At 33.2% G+C, this 19,995-nt stretch overlaps 2 protein-coding genes across 3 annotated transcripts in view; both read left to right on the forward strand.

The window, feature by feature from the left end:
• Positions 1 to 8,948, forward strand: part of LOC120344699 (centrosome-associated protein 350-like) — a 41,696-nt gene extending 32,748 nt beyond the window's left edge. For both annotated transcript variants that reach the window (XM_078112371.1, XM_078112372.1), the window contains exons 41-56: positions 69 to 228; positions 311 to 470; positions 846 to 939; positions 1,082 to 1,149; positions 1,744 to 1,864; positions 2,039 to 2,131; positions 2,603 to 2,737; positions 3,157 to 3,237; positions 3,795 to 3,878; positions 4,802 to 4,939; positions 5,157 to 5,276; positions 5,582 to 5,689; positions 6,097 to 6,285; positions 7,050 to 7,181; positions 7,654 to 7,785; positions 8,183 to 8,948. In XM_078112371.1, the coding sequence (XP_077968497.1) occupies positions 69 to 228; positions 311 to 470; positions 846 to 939; positions 1,082 to 1,149; positions 1,744 to 1,864; positions 2,039 to 2,131; positions 2,603 to 2,737; positions 3,157 to 3,237; positions 3,795 to 3,878; positions 4,802 to 4,939; positions 5,157 to 5,276; positions 5,582 to 5,689; positions 6,097 to 6,285; positions 7,050 to 7,181; positions 7,654 to 7,785; positions 8,183 to 8,386 (2,019 nt within the window). In that variant the 3' untranslated portion in view covers positions 8,387 to 8,948. The remainder of the gene's footprint in view (positions 1 to 68; positions 229 to 310; positions 471 to 845; positions 940 to 1,081; positions 1,150 to 1,743; positions 1,865 to 2,038; positions 2,132 to 2,602; positions 2,738 to 3,156; positions 3,238 to 3,794; positions 3,879 to 4,801; positions 4,940 to 5,156; positions 5,277 to 5,581; positions 5,690 to 6,096; positions 6,286 to 7,049; positions 7,182 to 7,653; positions 7,786 to 8,182) is intronic.
• Positions 8,949 to 10,093: 1,145 nt separating this feature from the next.
• Positions 10,094 to 18,657, forward strand: LOC120344700 (breast cancer anti-estrogen resistance protein 3 homolog). The gene is made up of 13 exons (XM_039414010.2): positions 10,094 to 10,250; positions 10,359 to 10,576; positions 11,994 to 12,735; positions 13,315 to 13,535; positions 13,907 to 13,982; positions 14,373 to 14,510; positions 14,829 to 14,908; positions 14,992 to 15,085; positions 15,405 to 15,482; positions 15,996 to 16,116; positions 16,710 to 16,918; positions 17,564 to 17,687; positions 17,782 to 18,657. Exons 1-13 carry the CDS (start codon positions 10,239 to 10,241, stop codon positions 17,934 to 17,936), a joined length of 2,268 nt encoding a protein of 755 aa, XP_039269944.2. The 5' UTR covers positions 10,094 to 10,238; the 3' UTR covers positions 17,937 to 18,657.
• The last annotated feature ends 1,338 nt before the right edge of the window (positions 18,658 to 19,995 follow it).

A 19,995-nucleotide genomic window follows, 5' to 3' on the forward strand; every position in this document is an offset into this window, starting at 1 on the left:
AAAAATAAAATACCTCATTGCATAAAGAAAAAACATCAAATATAATTGAAGTATTCTTGTTATTTCAGAAATCTCTAGAATTAAACAAGGAAGACAGTTTACAAAGTGTTGAAGATTTTGAAAACGACCAACAAGACAATGATGACAATGAAAAAACTCCTGTAATGTCCCCTGCACATACACCTATACCATCATCACCTAGGGATGCTTTCCCGTTTCAAGAACAAAGTACGTATTATTTAAGCGAAAGATAAAATAAAAACTGATTCAATTTTGTTAAATTATTGTTATTCATACCGTTTTCTTGCAGTCGATGCTCCATTTCATATAGGAGATACTGTTTGCTTAGCCGAACGGGAGAATGGAATTGTACGTTTTGTTGGGAAAACATCATTTGCTCCTGGAATTTGGGTCGGTGCTGAATTAAAAGGGGCAAATGGTAAAAATGATGGATCTGTGGACGGTGTCAGGTATATTATTTATCTTGTAATGCCATATTGTACTAGAACACTTAGTTTTAACTCATGACATCATTTCGCTATACATTTTGGCTTTACATTTCTAAAATTCTTTAATGGTCAGTTTGCTAGTGAACAACCGCAATATGCACAACTCTTGGCTTTTGTACACTTCGAAATGTCCATAAATATGTATTACAATAATATTACATGCAAATCCAAGTCGAATTTCCTCTTTAAAATCAATAATTTTTTTAAGGAGTAATTCCTCTCAGGTAGAGAAAAGCTTACCTAGGGTGTTGTAAAAACGAGTATACTTGCTGATGTATGAAAAATTGGACCCAATGATGATTACTTACATGTTAATTTTCTTATTTTGCTTCGAAGGTATTTCACCTGTAAACCGAAGCATGGAATATTTGCACCAATTGCAAGAGTTTCTCTGGTTTCATCAAAATCAAAAATCGAAGCTGGAATCAAGGTTGGCATAATAGCAATGTTATCTTTACTTATTGCTTTAAAGTGATATTAATAGCAATGAATTTTTCTCCTGCATTCTAAATTTAATTGCCGATTTAAATATAATTTCTAACAAAATAAAAATTTTATCATTAATTCTTTAGGATATTGTGAAAGACGACATAGAGAAAGATGAAAAACTCTCACCAAAAGATGAAGAACACTCACAAAAGTATGTATTCATCAGTTTAATCCCATAATTGACCAGATGCCATATGGATTTTAGATTTTGATCAAACTGATTATATTCTTGTCATTTTTAGTGCTGTTTTCAGTCTTAGCAAAAATAGGATTTTAGGGCGGTACTTTTCATATTTTATCATGGTGGAGAGAAATATGACAGAATGGCTCGATCACATTCAGAGACGTAGTCCGCCACAGCCAGTCTGTTTGAAAAGTTGTCGAGTATTGAATTAGTTTATTTGTCTCTGATGCATGAACTTGATAGTGAAGGAGTTGTAACCTACCGTCAGTTACATGAACGACCATCACGCACATTTTTTATCGATATTTGAACTTGAAACTTTGTACAGCCTAATCTGAGATGCTATGATATGTGCATTCCAATAAATGCTAATCACGATGCAACAATCTTTGAGATAATTGAAAAGCAAAAGAAACAATGAAATTTATAGGGAACAATATTTTGTTACACATGTCGACCAACATCGTCTCTTAATATTGTTATTGTCCACTGTTATTCAAAAACTATTGGAAAAATTTTCAATTTAATTATTTTTTTCTCATATAATTTTATATCATTCAGAGACTTGAAAGATGACAATGATGATAAAACTGCAATAAAAGAACCAGTACTAAGAAGTGATTTTGATAGAAATAGATTGGCAGAGGAACTTGGTGATAAACTACTCAACTCATTGCTGGAGGTTGGTTGTTGTCAATATTCTTTGAACTTTTTTATACCATGGTTATTACACTTGTTCTCACAGTTGTCACACATTAAATAGTCGGCAATTATTATTATTAAACCTTGAAATTATATATTTTTTTTAATTTTGACAATATTGACTCAATATAAAGTTATTTTCTTTGTTTTGTAGGATTCTGTGACACACATTTTGGAAAGTCATACAGACAAACAACAGAGACTCTCACATGGTAACGAAAATTTATCACCTGAACAAGAACCAGAGGTATGTGATGAATGTTTTTGGATTGGAGTTATTTAATGCGCGGGTCACCAACTTTTCAAAATTATAATGCATTTACATTCTACAAAATGAATCACATCTATTGGAAAAAATTTGACTTTATTATTAACATTAAATTACAACAAGGAAAAGCTTTAATTAATCCAATAAATGAGCTTGCTGATGTTCGATATAGCCTCCATATTGTATATATACATACATATACTCCTCCATTAATGTTAAATTTGATATATTTGAATATTTTTATCAAGTTCTTAAATCTTGGGGATAAGAAGGGATTTTCGTGTAATTATGATTTTGAGGAGTCGCGGCGTGCAGTTCAGGAACTACTCTGGGACCACAATAAATAAAATTTAAAATTTTTTTTTGTAGAATAATTATAATAGGAAATGTTCAACAATTTCAAATACGCTTTGTTTCTTTATAAAAACGTTACATTGTTATTCTAATTAGGAGGAAAAGCAGGATCTGGAAGATGCTGGAAAAGCTAGTGATGATGAAGATAATGTTTTGCTTTCTGCCTCAACTAAGCAATTATTGGAAATGTTGTCGTCTAGTCCTGAACAAGTTGAGGAACCAGAAGAAAAGGTTTGTATTTGTTATTATTAGTAATTAGATAATTTTTTTTTTTTTTCATTTTTTTTTTATTTGGATTATACGGGGATCTCATTTCATCAATCATTTGGAATAATTAAATTTTTTCTTGATTTTTGTTTTTTTATTAGGAAAAATTCACCATGATTTGATAACGATTTTTTAATATCACCCTGTGAAAATTATGTATTGGTAATAAAACATTTCAAAAAAATACCCAAAATTAGAATATTATACTTAGTAAGGTTAGTTAGTAATTTTTTCATGCAGAATTCAATACAAAAATTTTCGTGATGTAACAAAGTTGATTCTCATTGTTATTTATAATAAACAATGAACAATAATTATGATATGAATGAAAATTATTAAAAAAAATGAGAATTTATCGCTTACGCAATGCCTAATATTTTTAGAATGAACCAAACGAAATCACATCCCATGAATCATTAGCTGATACATTCACTGGAGATCTTCTTAAAGACACACTTATTAAGGTATACTGTTGTCTTAATCGTGAGTCGTTTGATGAATTCATTCTCGACGCAGGGTGACTTTTTGATTATGACTATTCTTCAGCTATCTTTCAATTGGCCTTCATGCCCGACTGAGTATTTTTCATATTTTAAATGGACTTGTAACCAGACTAAAAACCTTGTACCTCATTGGTTTTCCTCTCTACAAGTTAATTTTGGAAAACCTAACTATGAGTACTGTCCTATGAAGAACAATTGTGTAATTTGATTATTTCGATCTTTTGAACCTCTGGAGTATGTAACCAATAGGGATTTATTTGGAGCCCTTTTCAGAGATGTTTTGTCAAGTTGTATAATTTTGCGTTTGTTTTGATTTTTTTTAAAATATCTCAAAGCAACACTCAGTAAACAATTTATGCAAAAATCTATTATACTAAATTTTTGACTGATTCTTAGTAATTATATCATTTTTTTTATTTCTGATTAATAAATCTATCTTTTTTTTTTATCTAAATATCCAACCGAATCAATATTTTGATAAACTATAAAATGTTAACTCATACATGTTCGTAATATAGGTTCTGGAAATACGAAGGCAGAGAGTCAAGAAATGGCAACATATGGAAGAAAATGAAGAACAACCAGATAAAACATTTGAGGAGGTAATTTTGTTTACAAAGAATTCTCAATACAGAATTTTTTGTCATATATACATGACTCACAACAATATGGAAGTTTTATTGAGGTTCAAGTTTCAATACACGTTTTACTTTATCTCGTATTAAACACAAACAACATCCATATCCAAGGTTAAGTACTTTTTATACTCTCTTGTATGAGCTATAATCCACCTCCACACCAAACAAGGATCCGTTAAAGTATTCACTGATACCTGAAAAACTACTATTTTTAGAAGGCGCGGCGGTGTGGCTCATCGTGCTAAGCGTTAAGAACACGCTCGCCACCGCACCTCTGATTACTCTGCATGGGTACGCAGGTTCGAAACTTCGAATCCCATGCAGGGATGATCATGTGTGAGAGGATTGCTGGACTCCTCGCCGCCGTAGGGTGGTTCACGTAACTGCTGGTCGGTTACGGCTTCCTCCACCATCAAGTCCATGCTACCGAAAACAAATAGCTAACTAATCTCATACCCGACATGAAAGGCCGGAATCTTTCTGTTTTTGTATAACCTACCCAATTAATCATATCCCGAGTAAGCGTTTTACTTTAACTATTAGCCAGTAGTCATTATTGAGGTGCTTTATTCATTGGCAATACTGTTTATGTAACAAAATCAGTCGATCCATGGGCTTTGTTCTAGCATAGAAGTGTTATGATACATCAGTTACAACGATCCGTTGACTATGTTGCCTTTGCTGTTTAGAATTCAGGGTTTGGCACCCGCCGTGCCACACAGGATGTATGTGAAAAGTTGACCTAACCATTCTTCGTAGATTATTATTGTTTCATATGTAGTAACTGTACTGTGCTTCTTATTTTCCACACACACAAGGCTCGGGTATAAGCCCCTTTCGAAAAGTACAGATAAAACTCAATACCTAAAAATCTTTCCACTTTCTAGGATTCTAAATTAGATGATGGACACGAGGTTGAAGATATTCTTGAAGCCAAAAACAGAAATTCAGAATATATTGAGGAAGATGAAAAGGATAGTACAACTCCTGTTCGTCCAGTCTCTCCCATATTTGGAACAAGCCAGGTATATTTTTTTCTTTATTTTTGCTTTTCAATTTTTAATTAGCTAAGAAAAAAATTGTTTCGGTTTTTTAAGTATTTTTATGTGTTAGAATACTTTAGACTTAAAGAAAATGCAAACGCACTGTACCAGCCATAGCCATTGGCCATACCTTCACGAATAGGATAAAGACTCGTAAAAAATGTAGAATAGCTTTCATTATTGTCTTTTGTTCTATCAGGATGATGGTTTGGATGAATGGTTTGAAGATGACATCGGAATAACTGGATTTCACAAAAAGAAACCGACAATTAGTAAAGATGATGTTGATTTTACAGGAGATGAGGATGACTTGTGGCAGGTTTGTAAAGAATTTTGGGTTGAGTGATGTAATGTTCTACATATTTAGGTATTCTGCCATTATATCTGTGAAAGTTAACTTGTAATTAATTTGCTGATTATTAACACTGCTATATACTGACAACAACATTTAGAAATGCACTTGTTGTAGCGCAGGTTCTAATCGCATGGGAGATAACTTTTTATGTCTTTCTCTCTCAAAAAGACTCTGGATAAGTGTCCATGGTATCTAACGATATGTAAAGAGCTTTTTTTTTAAAACTTTCTGGACTTCTGCTTGTTTACTATTTTGAAATTGTCTTACAGGATGGTCGTCTTATTGAAGTATTGTCTGGACGGACAGAACCTGTTCCACCTCCAAAATTTGTTGTTCCTCATAAACCTGAAGTTATACTAAAACTTGTGAAAGAAGCAGTAAGTAGTGTCATGTCTTCTATCGACTAATTATCAGTTTTTAAATATAATCAGTGTAAAATCTTATTTATTTTGATGAAGATTTCTATGCTCAACCTAATATTCCATAACTGCGGTTAAAGACTATTTAGTGTTCATTTGCAAAGAAAACCTATGAGTCCCACTTCACATACCTCCCTTAACTTTCTGTCTGAAATTTAGACTCGGATTATTACCATTAGAAGAATAAAATCTAGACCGGACAGAATTAAAAAAAATTCCTTCAGTTTGATAATACAGCTTTGAGTACAATATCAATAAAAACTTGTCAAACTAGGATACCACAGCCCTGCAGACAAATCCTGCATTCTTGACTGGTTATGTCTTTACCGTGTTTTTAGAGTAAAGAAAATAACTCTTATTTTCAGACAAACTACTATTATTCCAAGTTTCTTGGAGGAGAATTGCTAACAGACACTCAAATTCCTGATTTCCTTTTCAACGTTTCATCCGATGATTCTTCCAAAGATGAAAATTCCGATAAAGAAATTGATGAGGAAAAGAAAGAAGCCGATCTAAACGCAGATCACATATTCAAGACAAGTCTCTTCGACATGGTAATTTTGGTTACTGCTGGCTTTCGTGAGAATGCGATTGGCCCAGTCACAGTATTCGTAGACACTATACCAGTAGATATTTTCAGGGTGGACTGTTTCAAAATTTTGTGAAGTAGTTTTACTGGAGTGAAATTCAGGTAGGTAAAACAGTATGGGAAAAATACACCCGACATTCCTGAGTTGATAAAAATTATTTGACTTCCTCTCTTGAATTCTAATTTAAATAAATTCTGACTTTGACTCCCGCTGCAAGTCTTCTTTAATTGCCCTTCGAAAACGCTCAGTCAGGTTACTGCTTTTTGAAATTTTAACTTCTGGCTCAAGAAATTTTGAAATTGCAACTCATTTAGTATGACAAGTAGGGCTGTCCAAAATCGAATACTTTTTTGATTCGAATCGAATATTTTTGCCGAATCGAACCGAATAATCGAATACTATTGCGCAATATTAAATCTGTCTCTATTATACAATAAATGTCTGCCCTTCGATGTTGTGGTAACGTATGTGCAGTTACATCTTACTTACTGCTGGTATTTTGCAATACAATGTTTTCAGATTTATGAAAGGAGATCTGTATATATATGCCTTTTGAAATTCTCAAATTACTTATATTATGCGAGTCTTGTTAATGAAATGGGTTTTTACATATTCGTACCAAGGTTTACTGGGAAATAACATTAAGGTTATGATTGCTTGACAAACTCTGTCTCTTAGATTGCAATTCTTTAAAAGACTGATAATATACTCTATCCATCCTATTGTAGGTTCGAGAATTGATCACCGAAATATATAACATCAAATCTTCAACTGAGGAAAACTTGAAACGACCATTATGGCTTAAAAAGAAGACAGTATGTCGGCCATCATATTGCAGAAGGATGCCAGAAACTGAGGATGTAAATATAAGTCTATTAACAATTTTTCTGTCCTGTGAAAATTTCATGTATTATGAGTTTATACCTCGTGATTGTGTAAAATTGATCACATATTACAAAACTTCGCTTGCTGTCTTAATTACAGCAAAAATCTGCTAACTTTCTGAAAGTTACTTTCTTTATAATTCAATGGCTGTTAACCTGTTTAGCACTTTCTACTATTTTAGCAAAGTTTCTTACGGCTGTCTTTGTTCATTGTCAACTGGCTGTTCAATGTTTGGCGAAATAGTAGATAATTCACAACGAATATCCGATTGGAAGTCAAATTAGATTAGTGTATTCGCCATCATTTTTTATGGCTTTTGCTTCAGATCCCCCCCCCCCAAAAAAAAAATTAAAACGAAAAAATTACCCCCAGGTTAGGCAATGCTGGTATAGTTTTTGATTGTCATAGTGATCCTCTCTATTCTTATTGCCGATTATTTTATTCTAGGAGATTGTGAAGATTGTCAGCAAGCAGGTTTCCAAACTGTTAAATTTGAGCAATGATCCTCAGAAACTCGATCCAAAGATAACAATGAAGTGGGGCAGTCGAAGAAAGAAGGATAAAGTCGATCTCATCTTGGTAATATGGATAATTGTTTGGTTGAAGGCTTCATCTTTTTCTCTTCCTCTTACCCTGAAATGACCTCTGCTTCAGGATCAAATGACACATAATGGCTGCTTAATAATAACAGGGATTACTGAAACGTATTAATTTGAACTACCGTAATATTTTCAAATATGGAAATTTCAAATATACTTTTCAAGTTGGCCAAGTTTGACAAAGAATTCTTAAAAGTCTATTTATTAGGTTATTTAGAATCTAGATAATTTACAATATTTAATTTGACTTTTGTACATTTGTGCTCTGAAGAACCAACTGACTCGTTGTTGACTTCACAATATGGTATTCAATTGACTCTCAAGTTGGTTCTGACCCTAATTTAACGTTTTTCATATTAGTTTTTATTGATTTTCAGATTCAAGAACTCAGGGAGGAAGAACCTGAATGGACGAATTATGATGAAGACGAAACAACAGTAAAAATGCAGTTGACTGATACTGTTTTAGACATGTTGGTTTCAGACACTGTACATTGTCTGAATAACATCCAACAAAAAGTAACAGATAGGAAAACTAAAGATGAACATAACGACCATGATCCAGAAGAACGCAGCCTGTGAATTTTTCAATTGGAATATTACAGTGTCAAAAATAACTTTATGATAATGCGTAGGACCCGTAGCATGCGTTTATACTACATTAAAACTGATTCTGATCAGAAACGCAAAAAAAGGTCACAAATACATTCAGGTATAAAAATGCGAAACTGTACAATTAAACTTGAATGCACGTTCTTATGAATTCCTTCAACACAAGGTTGGTCCAAAAATATCTAGCTTAACCTTTGACCCATACTATGATGAACAAATATGTTTAGCGTGGCTATCTCAGTAAAACCCATTCTAGAGTTCTTCATCCAATTTTCACTGTGAGAGAGATCATTTTGTATAAATAGCTCATCTGTATCATTTGTAACGATTGTTACAAAGATCACGTTTTTATCTTTTCATAAAGGCTTTGGCTTCATAGTTAGAAGATTTTTTTGTATGCCTAGATTTGAGAAATATGTTATTGAAACTATTATTTGGTTCATTGCTTTATTATCGCTTAAACATTTTATACAGTGCCTGTATGTGTCAAAATTTGTATGAATTTTAATATAGTTTTGTACAACTGTTACAAGGTTTGTTACTGAAAATGATTTTAAACTTCAATGGAAGCTGCGTTGGGAAAATAGTTTGTTGCAAAATTAGAATGCTGGGTACGGCACACCAAAAAAAGTGCTAGATTTGCGTAGTACTACGTCTGCGCAGTGCGAATTTCATGTTTAACAAGGATATCCTTAGTCATATGTTATGCAGTTGGTGAAGTTATGCCGGACAACTTTGTATATATTGATTGTTTCAGTCTCTGGGAACTAGCGCAAGCATAGGATATGGCGACATTCCAGACAGCGCGGTAATTTTATATAGTATTGCATTACAATGTGTCAGGTCTTCTCACCTTGATGATCACCAGATACTGTATGTATGAGTTTTTGACTACATAATCAGCATAACAGGCATTAAATTGATTGATGGAAACAAGTAAAATCTGTAAGTGAGTTAGAATAGCAAACAAAAACTTAAATAGGGTTTAGAACGTACAGAATATAAGATGGAAGATTTTTCCATACGTGTTGACTTACCTAAAGGTATTTCACACACGCACATTCAGCCATACAGAAATTATTAAGTAAAAACGCCATGAACTTAAAACAAATTGCACGGTAATCAAAAATATTGAAAATGAAAAATTACCTACCACAACCTATTAATCAATTTGTAATGGTCGCCAGTGCCGAATTGATCGATTTTCTAAACATGAGTGAACAGTAAGGAAAGTTTATATTTTAATCGTTTCCTAACCATTACTGGCAAAATCTGATTTTCTGGTGGTCAACTAGTTTGGTAGTGTTGTATTCATAGAGCAGCAAGTCTCACAGTCCAAAAATTCTAACCCCCTGGATCAGAAATAATATGTGAAAGTTACGACATTTTTGATTAACTTAATTGTTCCGCTGATAATTTCCAACAATTTTGGTATCTTTACAAGGTACACTTAATTTCTTCGCAATTATATTTCCAAGTCAATGCATATGAAACAAATAACTGGGCCATTCCCTGTCAGAGACATGTAACCGGAAGAGTGGCTATGGTTCGCCATATTAGTAATTCATATTGTCGTCTTCTCCACCAAGCCGGGATAAATATGAAAATATCATTACATGTTAGGTCATTTCAATTTTATTAATTTCTACTATTTTTGTTTTAAAATACCGAAAAATCAAAACAAAAGGATATACGGTAGAAGTCGGATATGCCCACCCTTTTACCTTGACTCCGTGACCGCAACTTGTACGCTGTTGCTGTAACCTTTGCGCAAAAGTTTTTTGATTGCTGAGAGCCGCAGCCGACTTGAAGGAGCAGAACTATGTATGAAGAGGTGAGTATGTAGACTGCAGATAAAACCCTAGTATCTTTACAGTATCTAGGTAAGGTGCATGTGGAGTTGCCGGTACCTTACCGACTGGTGTTGAAATGTTTTTTTCAGTTGGTTCTTAACGCAATCTTGGATGAGGATGTTTCGCCACAAATTTTACTTGAAAAACTCAATAATGAACTTCGATCTGGAAGCGCAGATATTCGTAGTTATGCTTGGTTTCATGGTAAAGTTCCTCGAAACGTTGCTGAAGATTTAGTCATGAAAGATGGAGATTTTCTTGTTCGTGAATCAATAACTAGTGTCGGAGATTATGTTCTCTCGTCCAAGTGAGTCCAATTTACTTTATCATAAATAGGGAAAATTGCTGTCTAACGTTTGCTATTAGACACAAAATGTCAAACATTATTTTTCAAACATCATAATTATATAAAAAATTAAAATGGACCAAGTATGGTAGGCTATTCGTGTCGCTTGGTCTGGAAATTTTATCAAAATTTAAATTTATTATTCTACATAAATAGTAATTAATAGGAAGCAAATAGGTATGGAACATAGGTATGTGATTTAATATTGATCTATTTAAACGACATACAGCATACATGTAACGCTTTACAATAAATATGGGTAATGTATTAAACAAGTTGCTAGACAAATAAATGAAGGCATCATAAGTCAACCAGATTATTGAAATTACAATTTTTCGGAAACTCAGATAGTCAAATGATTTCCAAATTAATATTTTTATAATGATAATGCCTAAAGATGCATCTGTACCAAATGTGTTGAAGCAAAAAATATATACATTTTGGATCACTGCCTATAACCCGCCTATTACCGTATTTACTACAGGAATATTAATTGTTTGTTTGCCAAATTCCTAGCATGATGTTAGTGATTGACCTGAAATGTTTACATAGGATTTCACACTTGGGTGTAACTTGGTACTGGGATTAGAGAGTTTTCAATTTGGAAATATTATAGGAATTCGGAAACATCTCACTTTTGGGAGTGGAACTTAGTTCCAGAATAGCTGGATGAAAAATTTTGCAAACTGCTGATAAATTTAAAATAAAATAAAGAAAAAACTTGTTTTTCTTTTCAATAATGAAGCTCACAAATAGGTTTATATCAACTTGTGTGTGTGTGACTTGCATGATGATTCGAAAAATGCCTTCGTTTTCCACAAAGTTCATTTGAAGAAGAATGATTAGTTCTTATCATTATCATCTTATCTCTTCTGCAACCATTTGCTGTGATAGGTGCTTAGGGCATGTTACGATTTGTAGGGTCCGCTTATATGCGAATTTTTATAAATTCATCGTTTTAGGGCCATTATCAGGGGCTCTATGCGAGATCGGTCGGCTCATATGCGAGATATGCTTATATGTGAGGATGTGCGGTAAATTGATATAACTAAAATATTACAACATATGTTTTGATGAAATACTAGTTCCTACAAAATGCCTGAACGAAGCCAAAAATAGGAAAATAGCCCGTTAGAGACCTCTTTATTCTCATCTTTATTTAAGAGCTGATAAATTGAATAATTCGTTAGTTAAATAAATTTTAAAATGCTGCAAATTGATTGGTAATTTTTAGTTAAAAATTGCTCTTATAATAGCTACCACCTTTATCATGAGTGATAATTTGATAGAAATATCAGATATTATATTTTATGCAAATCTACAATCAGTTGGAAGAAATATTTGGCCCCATAAAGTAATCTCATTTCTTACTTTTCAGGTACAAAAGTGCATACTACCATTTCAAAATCAATAAGATTACTGTTCAACATACAACAACATATTCAACTACTCAGTATTGCTTAGAACAGCATTCATTCGAATCACTTCCAGCTCTTGTGCATTATTATGTGGAACAGAAACTACCAGTTTCCAAAAGAACAGGCGTCATATTGGGACAACCAGTGAATAGATCAGTGCCTGTCTCATACTCTGATGTAAAATATGCTTCACTGCGTCGCCAACCTAAAGGAAATGCAACACAAGTTGTTTCAACTACGAGATCACCTGATGGTATAATGAATGCAGCTCAGCAGCCGACTCCTGCTGTAAGAAGTCCTGTATCACAGATTCCACCCCATCAAAGAAAAACAAGTGACCCATTACCAAATCTACCAGATCGTGGAGTTATCAATTATAACGGACAAACTTCTCCGAATTCAAATTATCCTATGTCTCCTGGATATAGTAATACTTCTAGCCCATTTCCTTTAAATATTTTTGATAACAAGGAGAATGTTACATCTCCAATACAAAGGCAAAAGGATAATGAGGCACAGATCTGTGTTGTGAATCCAGTCACAAATCGACCAACGAGTCAGGTGGATTTGAGCATCAAGAATCATGGACAGAATGTCCCGAGATCAGGATCTGATCCAATGCTCAGTCCTTCAAATCTTAAAAGTCGTGCACTTCCTGGTTCTCATAATATGAATAACAACAACTCTAAATTCAATTTTCAGGTATTTTTTTTTACATCAACCCGAGATTTCAACTTGTACTGCCATTAATTTTTAGTAGTCTAATGCTTTAAAACCAATGGGCCAACACTAATGAATTTAAATTTTTTTTTTTATCAATACTCCAAGAAGGTAAAAAAGTTTAAAGTTAATAAAGAATGTCAATGTATTAGTAACTTGTTATTCTCTTTGTTTCTTATATCTGGTCATAATAGTTTAATACGTTTGAATTAAATTTGAATTAATAATAAATCATTCTGTAGTAAAATTCTTTTTATCGGGTCATATGTTGAAAATTTTTCGAGTCTGTCAGAAATTATTTATTCATTTCTGCTATATCTCTGGATGTCTTTCTCTGACTAATTATAATTTTAAACTGGAAGTGTGAGTAAAAAGATATCTTCAACAAAGTACTGAATAATTTATAGCTTCAAGGTTGAGCTAAAGTCGAGCAGGGCCTATTGGAGATAACTTTCATTATATTCCTTATAAATCTCTAAGCAATATGTAAAACTCTAATAATATGTAGGCTACTCAAAAAAACTCCAAAATAATTTTAGATGCTTTCAATTGATTTCTTAGCATAACAATGAAGAGATCGTTGGAACGCCCAAAAGGAAGCCTGTTCCACCTAAACCAAGTCGTGTTCCATCGTTGAGAAACCCAGCTTTAAAAGGTCCAGTAGTTGCAGTTGGACATGATAATTTTACCAATCGCGTAAATTCTACTAAAAATTCGGGCAAACATCCAGCTCTGACAGAAGTGCCAGAGTCTGTTGATGAAAAAGTGAAAACCAATATTAAGTAAGTAGGCTAGATTTGTTTATGATGTATTGAAAAAATTTGTTACATTAACTATACAAAAATTCAAGTCATCTCCACAATTATGCTCTGATTTCCGGATTTCACACACCATTGTTTTTTACTCACCTGGTTTTAGTAAATAGAAAAATTATGGCTTCGTACAAATTTGAAAATTTTCACTGTGGGATGTTAATTTTTTCATTTCATGAGTTTTTCTATTCAATAAACACAAATTTTTTTAGACGAATTTCAATATCTTTCACACTGTAGAATTATTTTGTCATATTGCAGCTTTTGAGAAGCAGTGAAAAAACTTTTCTGAAAAAATGCTAGCTATCAGACAATAAATATATTATGCTATTCAATTACAGCTTGAGAATAAAATCTTCACCTGGGAAAAATGTTAATGATGCTGCCAGTAAGCGTAAAAGAGCATCATGTTTCAAGGTATTTTTGCTTTATTCAAGATATAATTGTATTTCTCATGTGAATTGGTGTAAATTATCAAATGTGCCTGTCTTATATCATTTTCGTTAACCTTGATTGAAGGGCCTCAATGGGGCTTGATTAGATTATTCTTTGAATTTTTAATTCGCAAACGGAGTCTATAGTGAAAAACCCTGCTTGGGGCCCTCAGATAATCATTCTGTGGCCCCCTAGGTGGGTCGGTCCAGGGCCCACCTTTAAAAAGCTTGCTCCGTCACATTCAGATAAAAAAATATTAGAGGCATGGTTCATTGCTGTTTAATTGCAATTACCGGAATTATACTGAATAATTTTACTTTTATTTATCGTAAGTAAATTTTCAAACTGATCACAATCTTTTTGTTTTCAAAGCCTATGCAGTATCAGTGTACAATGTTAACTAATGAGAACCCACCATTGGAACAGAAAGCACTTATAGAGCTGACAAAAATACTTCAGACAGAAGATCCTTTTAAATTAGCCAGACATATGACGGTTATTGACTGCAAGGTAATGTAATCAGTTACTCATTGATATAACATATTAATTTTGCATTCAATAGACTTACAATTGTCATTACTTTTATAACTTATAACATGGGTTGCCAACTTTTACTCTATCTTACCCCTTGGCAAATATGATAAATAAAAAATATAGCCTATTAATTTCAAGTTTACTCCCAAGGTTCATTCACTCACGATACCCCCCCCCGCCTCGGTTAGGAACCACTGACTTATAATGAATAATCTTTCTTATTCACTATTTTTCGATTTATTCTATTTTCAAATCAAAAGTTATAGTATATGTTTAACATTGTTGAAACTTTAGGTATGTCGAATTTTGGAAAATGATTTTGAACGAATTTTTCTTCCACATGCATCTCAACTGAGACAAGATATTATAGAAAGGTAGGTAGTGTTAAAATGGGATGATTCTTTGGATTCGTGATGAATGCAGAAGTTGATGGTCTTTTTGAATTCTAAATTTTTAGGTATCAATGTATAGCTTTCTGGGTTGCAATATGTGTTGTGAAATGTGCTAATGGAAAGGATGAACGAGCAGTATTGCTCAATACTTTTATTCAAGTAAGTATCTATAAAACTTTCAGGAGTAGGTGTTTACTTTTTTAGGTTCTTACTGATTATTGGTAAACAAATCTCTTTTGTAAACATGGTGCAAAGGGGAATGTGGATGTGGCATTGAAAAATTGCTAAGACCTTTTTATCGCGCTTTGTTATTTTGATTTATTTAAATCACCTTTAATCTTAAAATAAATGTTTTTTCTAAAGAAATTTCGAGAATGATGTTTCAATTTTTACATGTATGAAAATATTATATTATATTGATTATGTTTATTGGTTTATATTATATGTAGTAATGACGAAACTTTATTTTTTAATTTAGGTTGCAAATGAGTTGGTGCATAGCATGGGCAATGTTTTTGGATTCTCAGCAGTTATGCATGGTCTTACATGCCCTCAGGTGATTTTTTTACTTATGTTATTTTTTTTATGATAGTAAGCATTGTAAAATTTGATGTCCATGTAAGGCAAATATATAAAAGTTTAGAAAAGGCTTAAATGGGAACATTCTATAACTCTCTTAATAGGTGGTTGGTAATACTTTGAATAGAATTTGTTTTTGTCGTAACTTTACTTCATTTGTAAACCTTTGTAACTCCATCTCTCCAGCTCAATATATTGTGCATTCGGGATTATAGTGAGTCGATTTGCTCTCAGTAGTGACCGAATCACATACTTTCTGCATTTCTGATACCTTTGTTTGACCAATGCCTTCAGTCAATACTCAACTGCATTGCTTTGGGATTAAAATATGATGTGAATTCCCCAACAGAAGCACACGAATTTACATTATGGCTTGATTTGGTGTGATAGTCTGAGATGGGAGTTCGAGCTTACATGGAAAGCTATGATAGAGCCATTTTGATTATAAAATTCAATTTTTTATGAAGTTATTATATTATTGATTAAACAGATTTCATCATTAGAAACATCTTGGGTATCACTGCGTGCTAAGTTCACAAACAATGCGGTCACATTTGATAAAAAGTTGAGGCCATTGTTGCGTCTCTTGGATGAGGGCAAAGGACAAATTCGTGAGTGTTCATAGAAGTTGTTGTTTCAAACAGTCCTGCGAACTCTAAGAAAATTTACACCAGACTTAAGCTTCAAACCCCAGTTCGTTTATAAATTAACTCCAGACTGCGGTTGAGCCGAATTCTGAACCAATAAACTTTGGCCCTATTTAATTGTCTGTTGAGAATGCCCAGTCACTTTACAAATTTCAACTTCGCTCAACACCATTAGAAGTCAAAAATTATGTTTCTTCAGACTCCAGTGGAGCATGGAAAAACAGTTCCATAAAGTATGAAAATGTGACTCCAGCTCTAATATCAATAAAAACATACCAACCCCCAATTTCAAACTAATGACTATGGTTATAAAGATACCCTCCTCTATTTTTGTATTCATATCTTCTCTTTTCTCTTGAATATATATTTTTTTATTGTAATACCCTGAACCTGCACCCTCTACATACAGTGCATCGTGCATATTATATTGATCGTCGTTCACCTCTGCCTTTATTAATATCTTTGGCAGTCATACTTTGTCTCCTCTTAGGCAAACTATTTCCTCCTATGGAATATCTTCTCACTGATGCTAAATGTTAATTATTAAATATTTTAAGGTTTGTCCACCACATGCATACCTCACATTATGCCGCTGATCAGACTTTTGGAGAATCCAGGACCTGGAGTTCCTCACTTAGGTTCAGGTGAATCAATGTCCAAAAAATTTGCTTCGTTTGGTTCATTGTTGGATCGAATCTCACCTACAAGTTCAATTGGAAAAGAAGATTCACTGAGCTTACACAGCACTGAAAAAGATGGAGATAGGGTGAATTGAGTAATCTTACATCTGCTTGTGGCATTGCAAATATGTCATCTTCATGACATTTGAATATTCATTCTTTTGGACCATGCCAATGCATTTATGCTTTGTATCTAACTTATGCTAAGTAAATAGAATATTGAAAGTGGCATTTTTTTTGACCAGTCTGTTATTTGTAGTATGTGTCGTGACTCGTGAGATATGCATTGACATTCCTATTCTTGTGATAATTGTCGACGATTTTTATTGGTTTAAAAAACTGCAAACTAAATTTTATATTTATTCTCAAGTTTATCTGTGAGAAAAAGTAATGGGATATTTTCTAAAGGATATGCTCTATAATTGCGTATTGGGCAATTGGATGATGGCATTCGTATTATTATGGTAATTATGATTTTCAATGGCTTTAGTTGCTTGAATAGACAATGATATTCCTCCAATTTGAGCCAACTGTGGGATTTTTCTGTATAGAATAGGCCATATAAAGTACAATTGCTTTTTAGTTCAATGTAGTGATAACAATATATAGGTAATGACCAAAAGTATTACATTATTGGAACAGCTGAACGTCAGGCATGAATTCTTTTTTTCTGTTGTCAATAATGATTCTCGATATTCTGATAATTTCTCAAGCAATGCATTTCTTTTCAGACTGACTGGTGGGAAAATATTCCTGATGAAAGTTTTGATTCTCTGCTATCACATCTTATTTCTGGTCGATCCATCTTACAAAATGTAGAAAATTGCAAGAAAAATGCCAATTCAAAACTGATAGGTATATAATAATGATTATCATTTATTACCAAAACTGCTGCTTGTGATTTTTTTTGTCTGTCAACTTTATCACCATTATTAAAATGTTTTCACAGATTTTGTTGAGACTGAAAAAGTTCGGGAAATGTTTACGACCGACTTTCAAATGAGGATGTTATTTGGTTTCAAAAGTGCAGAGTCTCCAAGACGTGATCGCTTCCATAAATTTGATAGAATTATAACTGCAATGTTAAGGCATATTGTGGATTAATCTGTTACTAATAAGTCTTAAAAAATAAAACTTTTGCCACATTTTCTATGAATTAATTAATGCTCAATGTAATTCACAGCAGCAATTTCTGCATAGAATGCAGAGCCACAATAAGGGGCTGCCTGTATATGCCAAAATAATGAAAATATTGTGTCATTGCAGAAAATAGTCCTTTTAAAATGTTCCACCAATGTGATATTTTTGTACTGATACTGTCAACTGGTATTTAATTTTCATTTGATTAAATAGGTCATTTAAAAAATTTTCAATATCCATTGTGCTTTATATAATACTATGTAAATTTGAGATATAACGGTCAATCTTTATGTTTGGGAACTATTGCGATTTGATTTATCTTAAAATGGAATTTTTAGCATTTTTGAATTCATATATTCTTACTATTTTTCTAAATTTTATCGGTTATCATTGTGCTCATTTGAATCTTAATTCTGATTATGGTAAAATGCTTTAATTCACGGTTCATTGCGTGGTACTTAGAGATGTTCATATTAATATGCTGCCAATCCAATCATTTATATTTTTGTACTTTTTACATGTAGTGTGTGAAATCTCTAATCTTGCACTTACCAAGATATGTATAATATAATAATGAAAGTTTTTTAATTGTATTTCTAAAAAGCTATTTACTTAATGCATCTAACTATTCTCTAACGCAACTCATATAATTAGTAATCAATAATACAATTCATTGTGAAATTGACTGTTGATCTTTTAAAATGATACTAATGTTGGCTTTATACAAGGGTGGTATACTTAGCCAATTGCCATAACCCCTTTCATACTGAAATTAGCAGTGTTGCTTATATTGCGCATGGTTAAATCTGCAATGAGCTTGGATTCTGCAGTGATGGGTAAAGCATATTGGGGATCTGTACACTTTCGATATACTGAATGTGGGAAGTATTTTCATATTTATGTGGAGGAAAGGAAATTAGATGAGACTGCTTAATCAAATGGCATGCCATAGCCTTTCGTCTGATTACCAGTCTATGTCTGACCAGCGATACTATGAACCACCTGTCGAAGGTGAGCCAACCAATCCGGGATTCGGACCCGCGCAGTGTAATCAGAAGTGAGGTGGCAAGTAATTTCCTAATGTTTAGCACGATGCGCCATAACTGTCAATAAGAACTATCCTCAATCTGAATATTATATGATAAATCGGCCAAATCAATTTGCGTCCTCTTGCACTAGTATCCGGCCTGACATGTAAAAATTGCCACAAAAAGTAATCATTGCATTCCCACTCACATCAGTGCCTACCTATGGACCCAGGATTTTTATCCGCTGCACAGTTTCACATAAATTTGAAAAACGGAGAAAATCATTAGTGGGGAGTTTCCACTGGACCATTGATACCTTAACATACCTTGTTAAAGTCGTCAATGACTGGACCCGAAGTAAGTGAATGTGCCAGCGTGGTGCGCTCCAGCGTATGGAATGGATATTGCCCCCAGCAACAATTTCCGTGTTTTATTTCGTAACAATGACCAATCAGAGAAATGTTAACGAAGACGTAACAATTATAATATTGCAGCCGCTCAGACACTTTGTTTTTTACGCACAAGAGAGTTTGATTTATCAAACCGTAAATATATATTACTACGATCAAACCGAAAAATACAATATTCATATAATTACTTGGCAAGTAATATTGTAATAGACGCCAGTCATTTTTGCAGAAAATGTATTTTCCAGGGGAAATTTCAAATTTGTCTCTCTGTTTATTTAGAAAATGTTAGCAATGACCGTCAACGCGTTCGGATTTCTGTCTTGTATCGAATATAGGAAAGGAGGAATCGATTCCAGTTTGACCGTAAATATATACGTAAATATATATGTACCGGTTCCGTATCTACTACTACATTACCTATCACCACCTATCGGTGCCAAGCTACCAAAGTGTACCAGCGTTACAGTTCATTAAAGCTGAATAGTGGTGATGTGGGTTTCTGCTTTCTAGATTTGTACCGGCTCTTGACTCTTACTATATCGTATGCCCAGGTACGGTAATGTAGGGATGTGAAAGGCGCAAACA

The sequence above is a fragment of the Styela clava genome, chromosome 5 (genome assembly GCF_964204865.1).
Source record: "Styela clava chromosome 5, kaStyClav1.hap1.2, whole genome shotgun sequence".
Taxonomy (NCBI): Eukaryota; Metazoa; Chordata; class Ascidiacea; order Stolidobranchia; family Styelidae; genus Styela; species Styela clava.

Excerpts from the sequence above, each read along its gene's own strand:
- LOC120344700 (XM_039414010.2), top strand. Across the intron at positions 10,577-11,993 it reads GATTATGTTCTCTCGTCCAA|GTACAAAAGTGCATACTACC; the intron begins GTGAGTCCAATT and ends CTTACTTTTCAG. Across the intron at positions 14,511-14,828 it reads TGACGGTTATTGACTGCAAG|GTATGTCGAATTTTGGAAAA; the intron begins GTAATGTAATCA and ends TTGAAACTTTAG.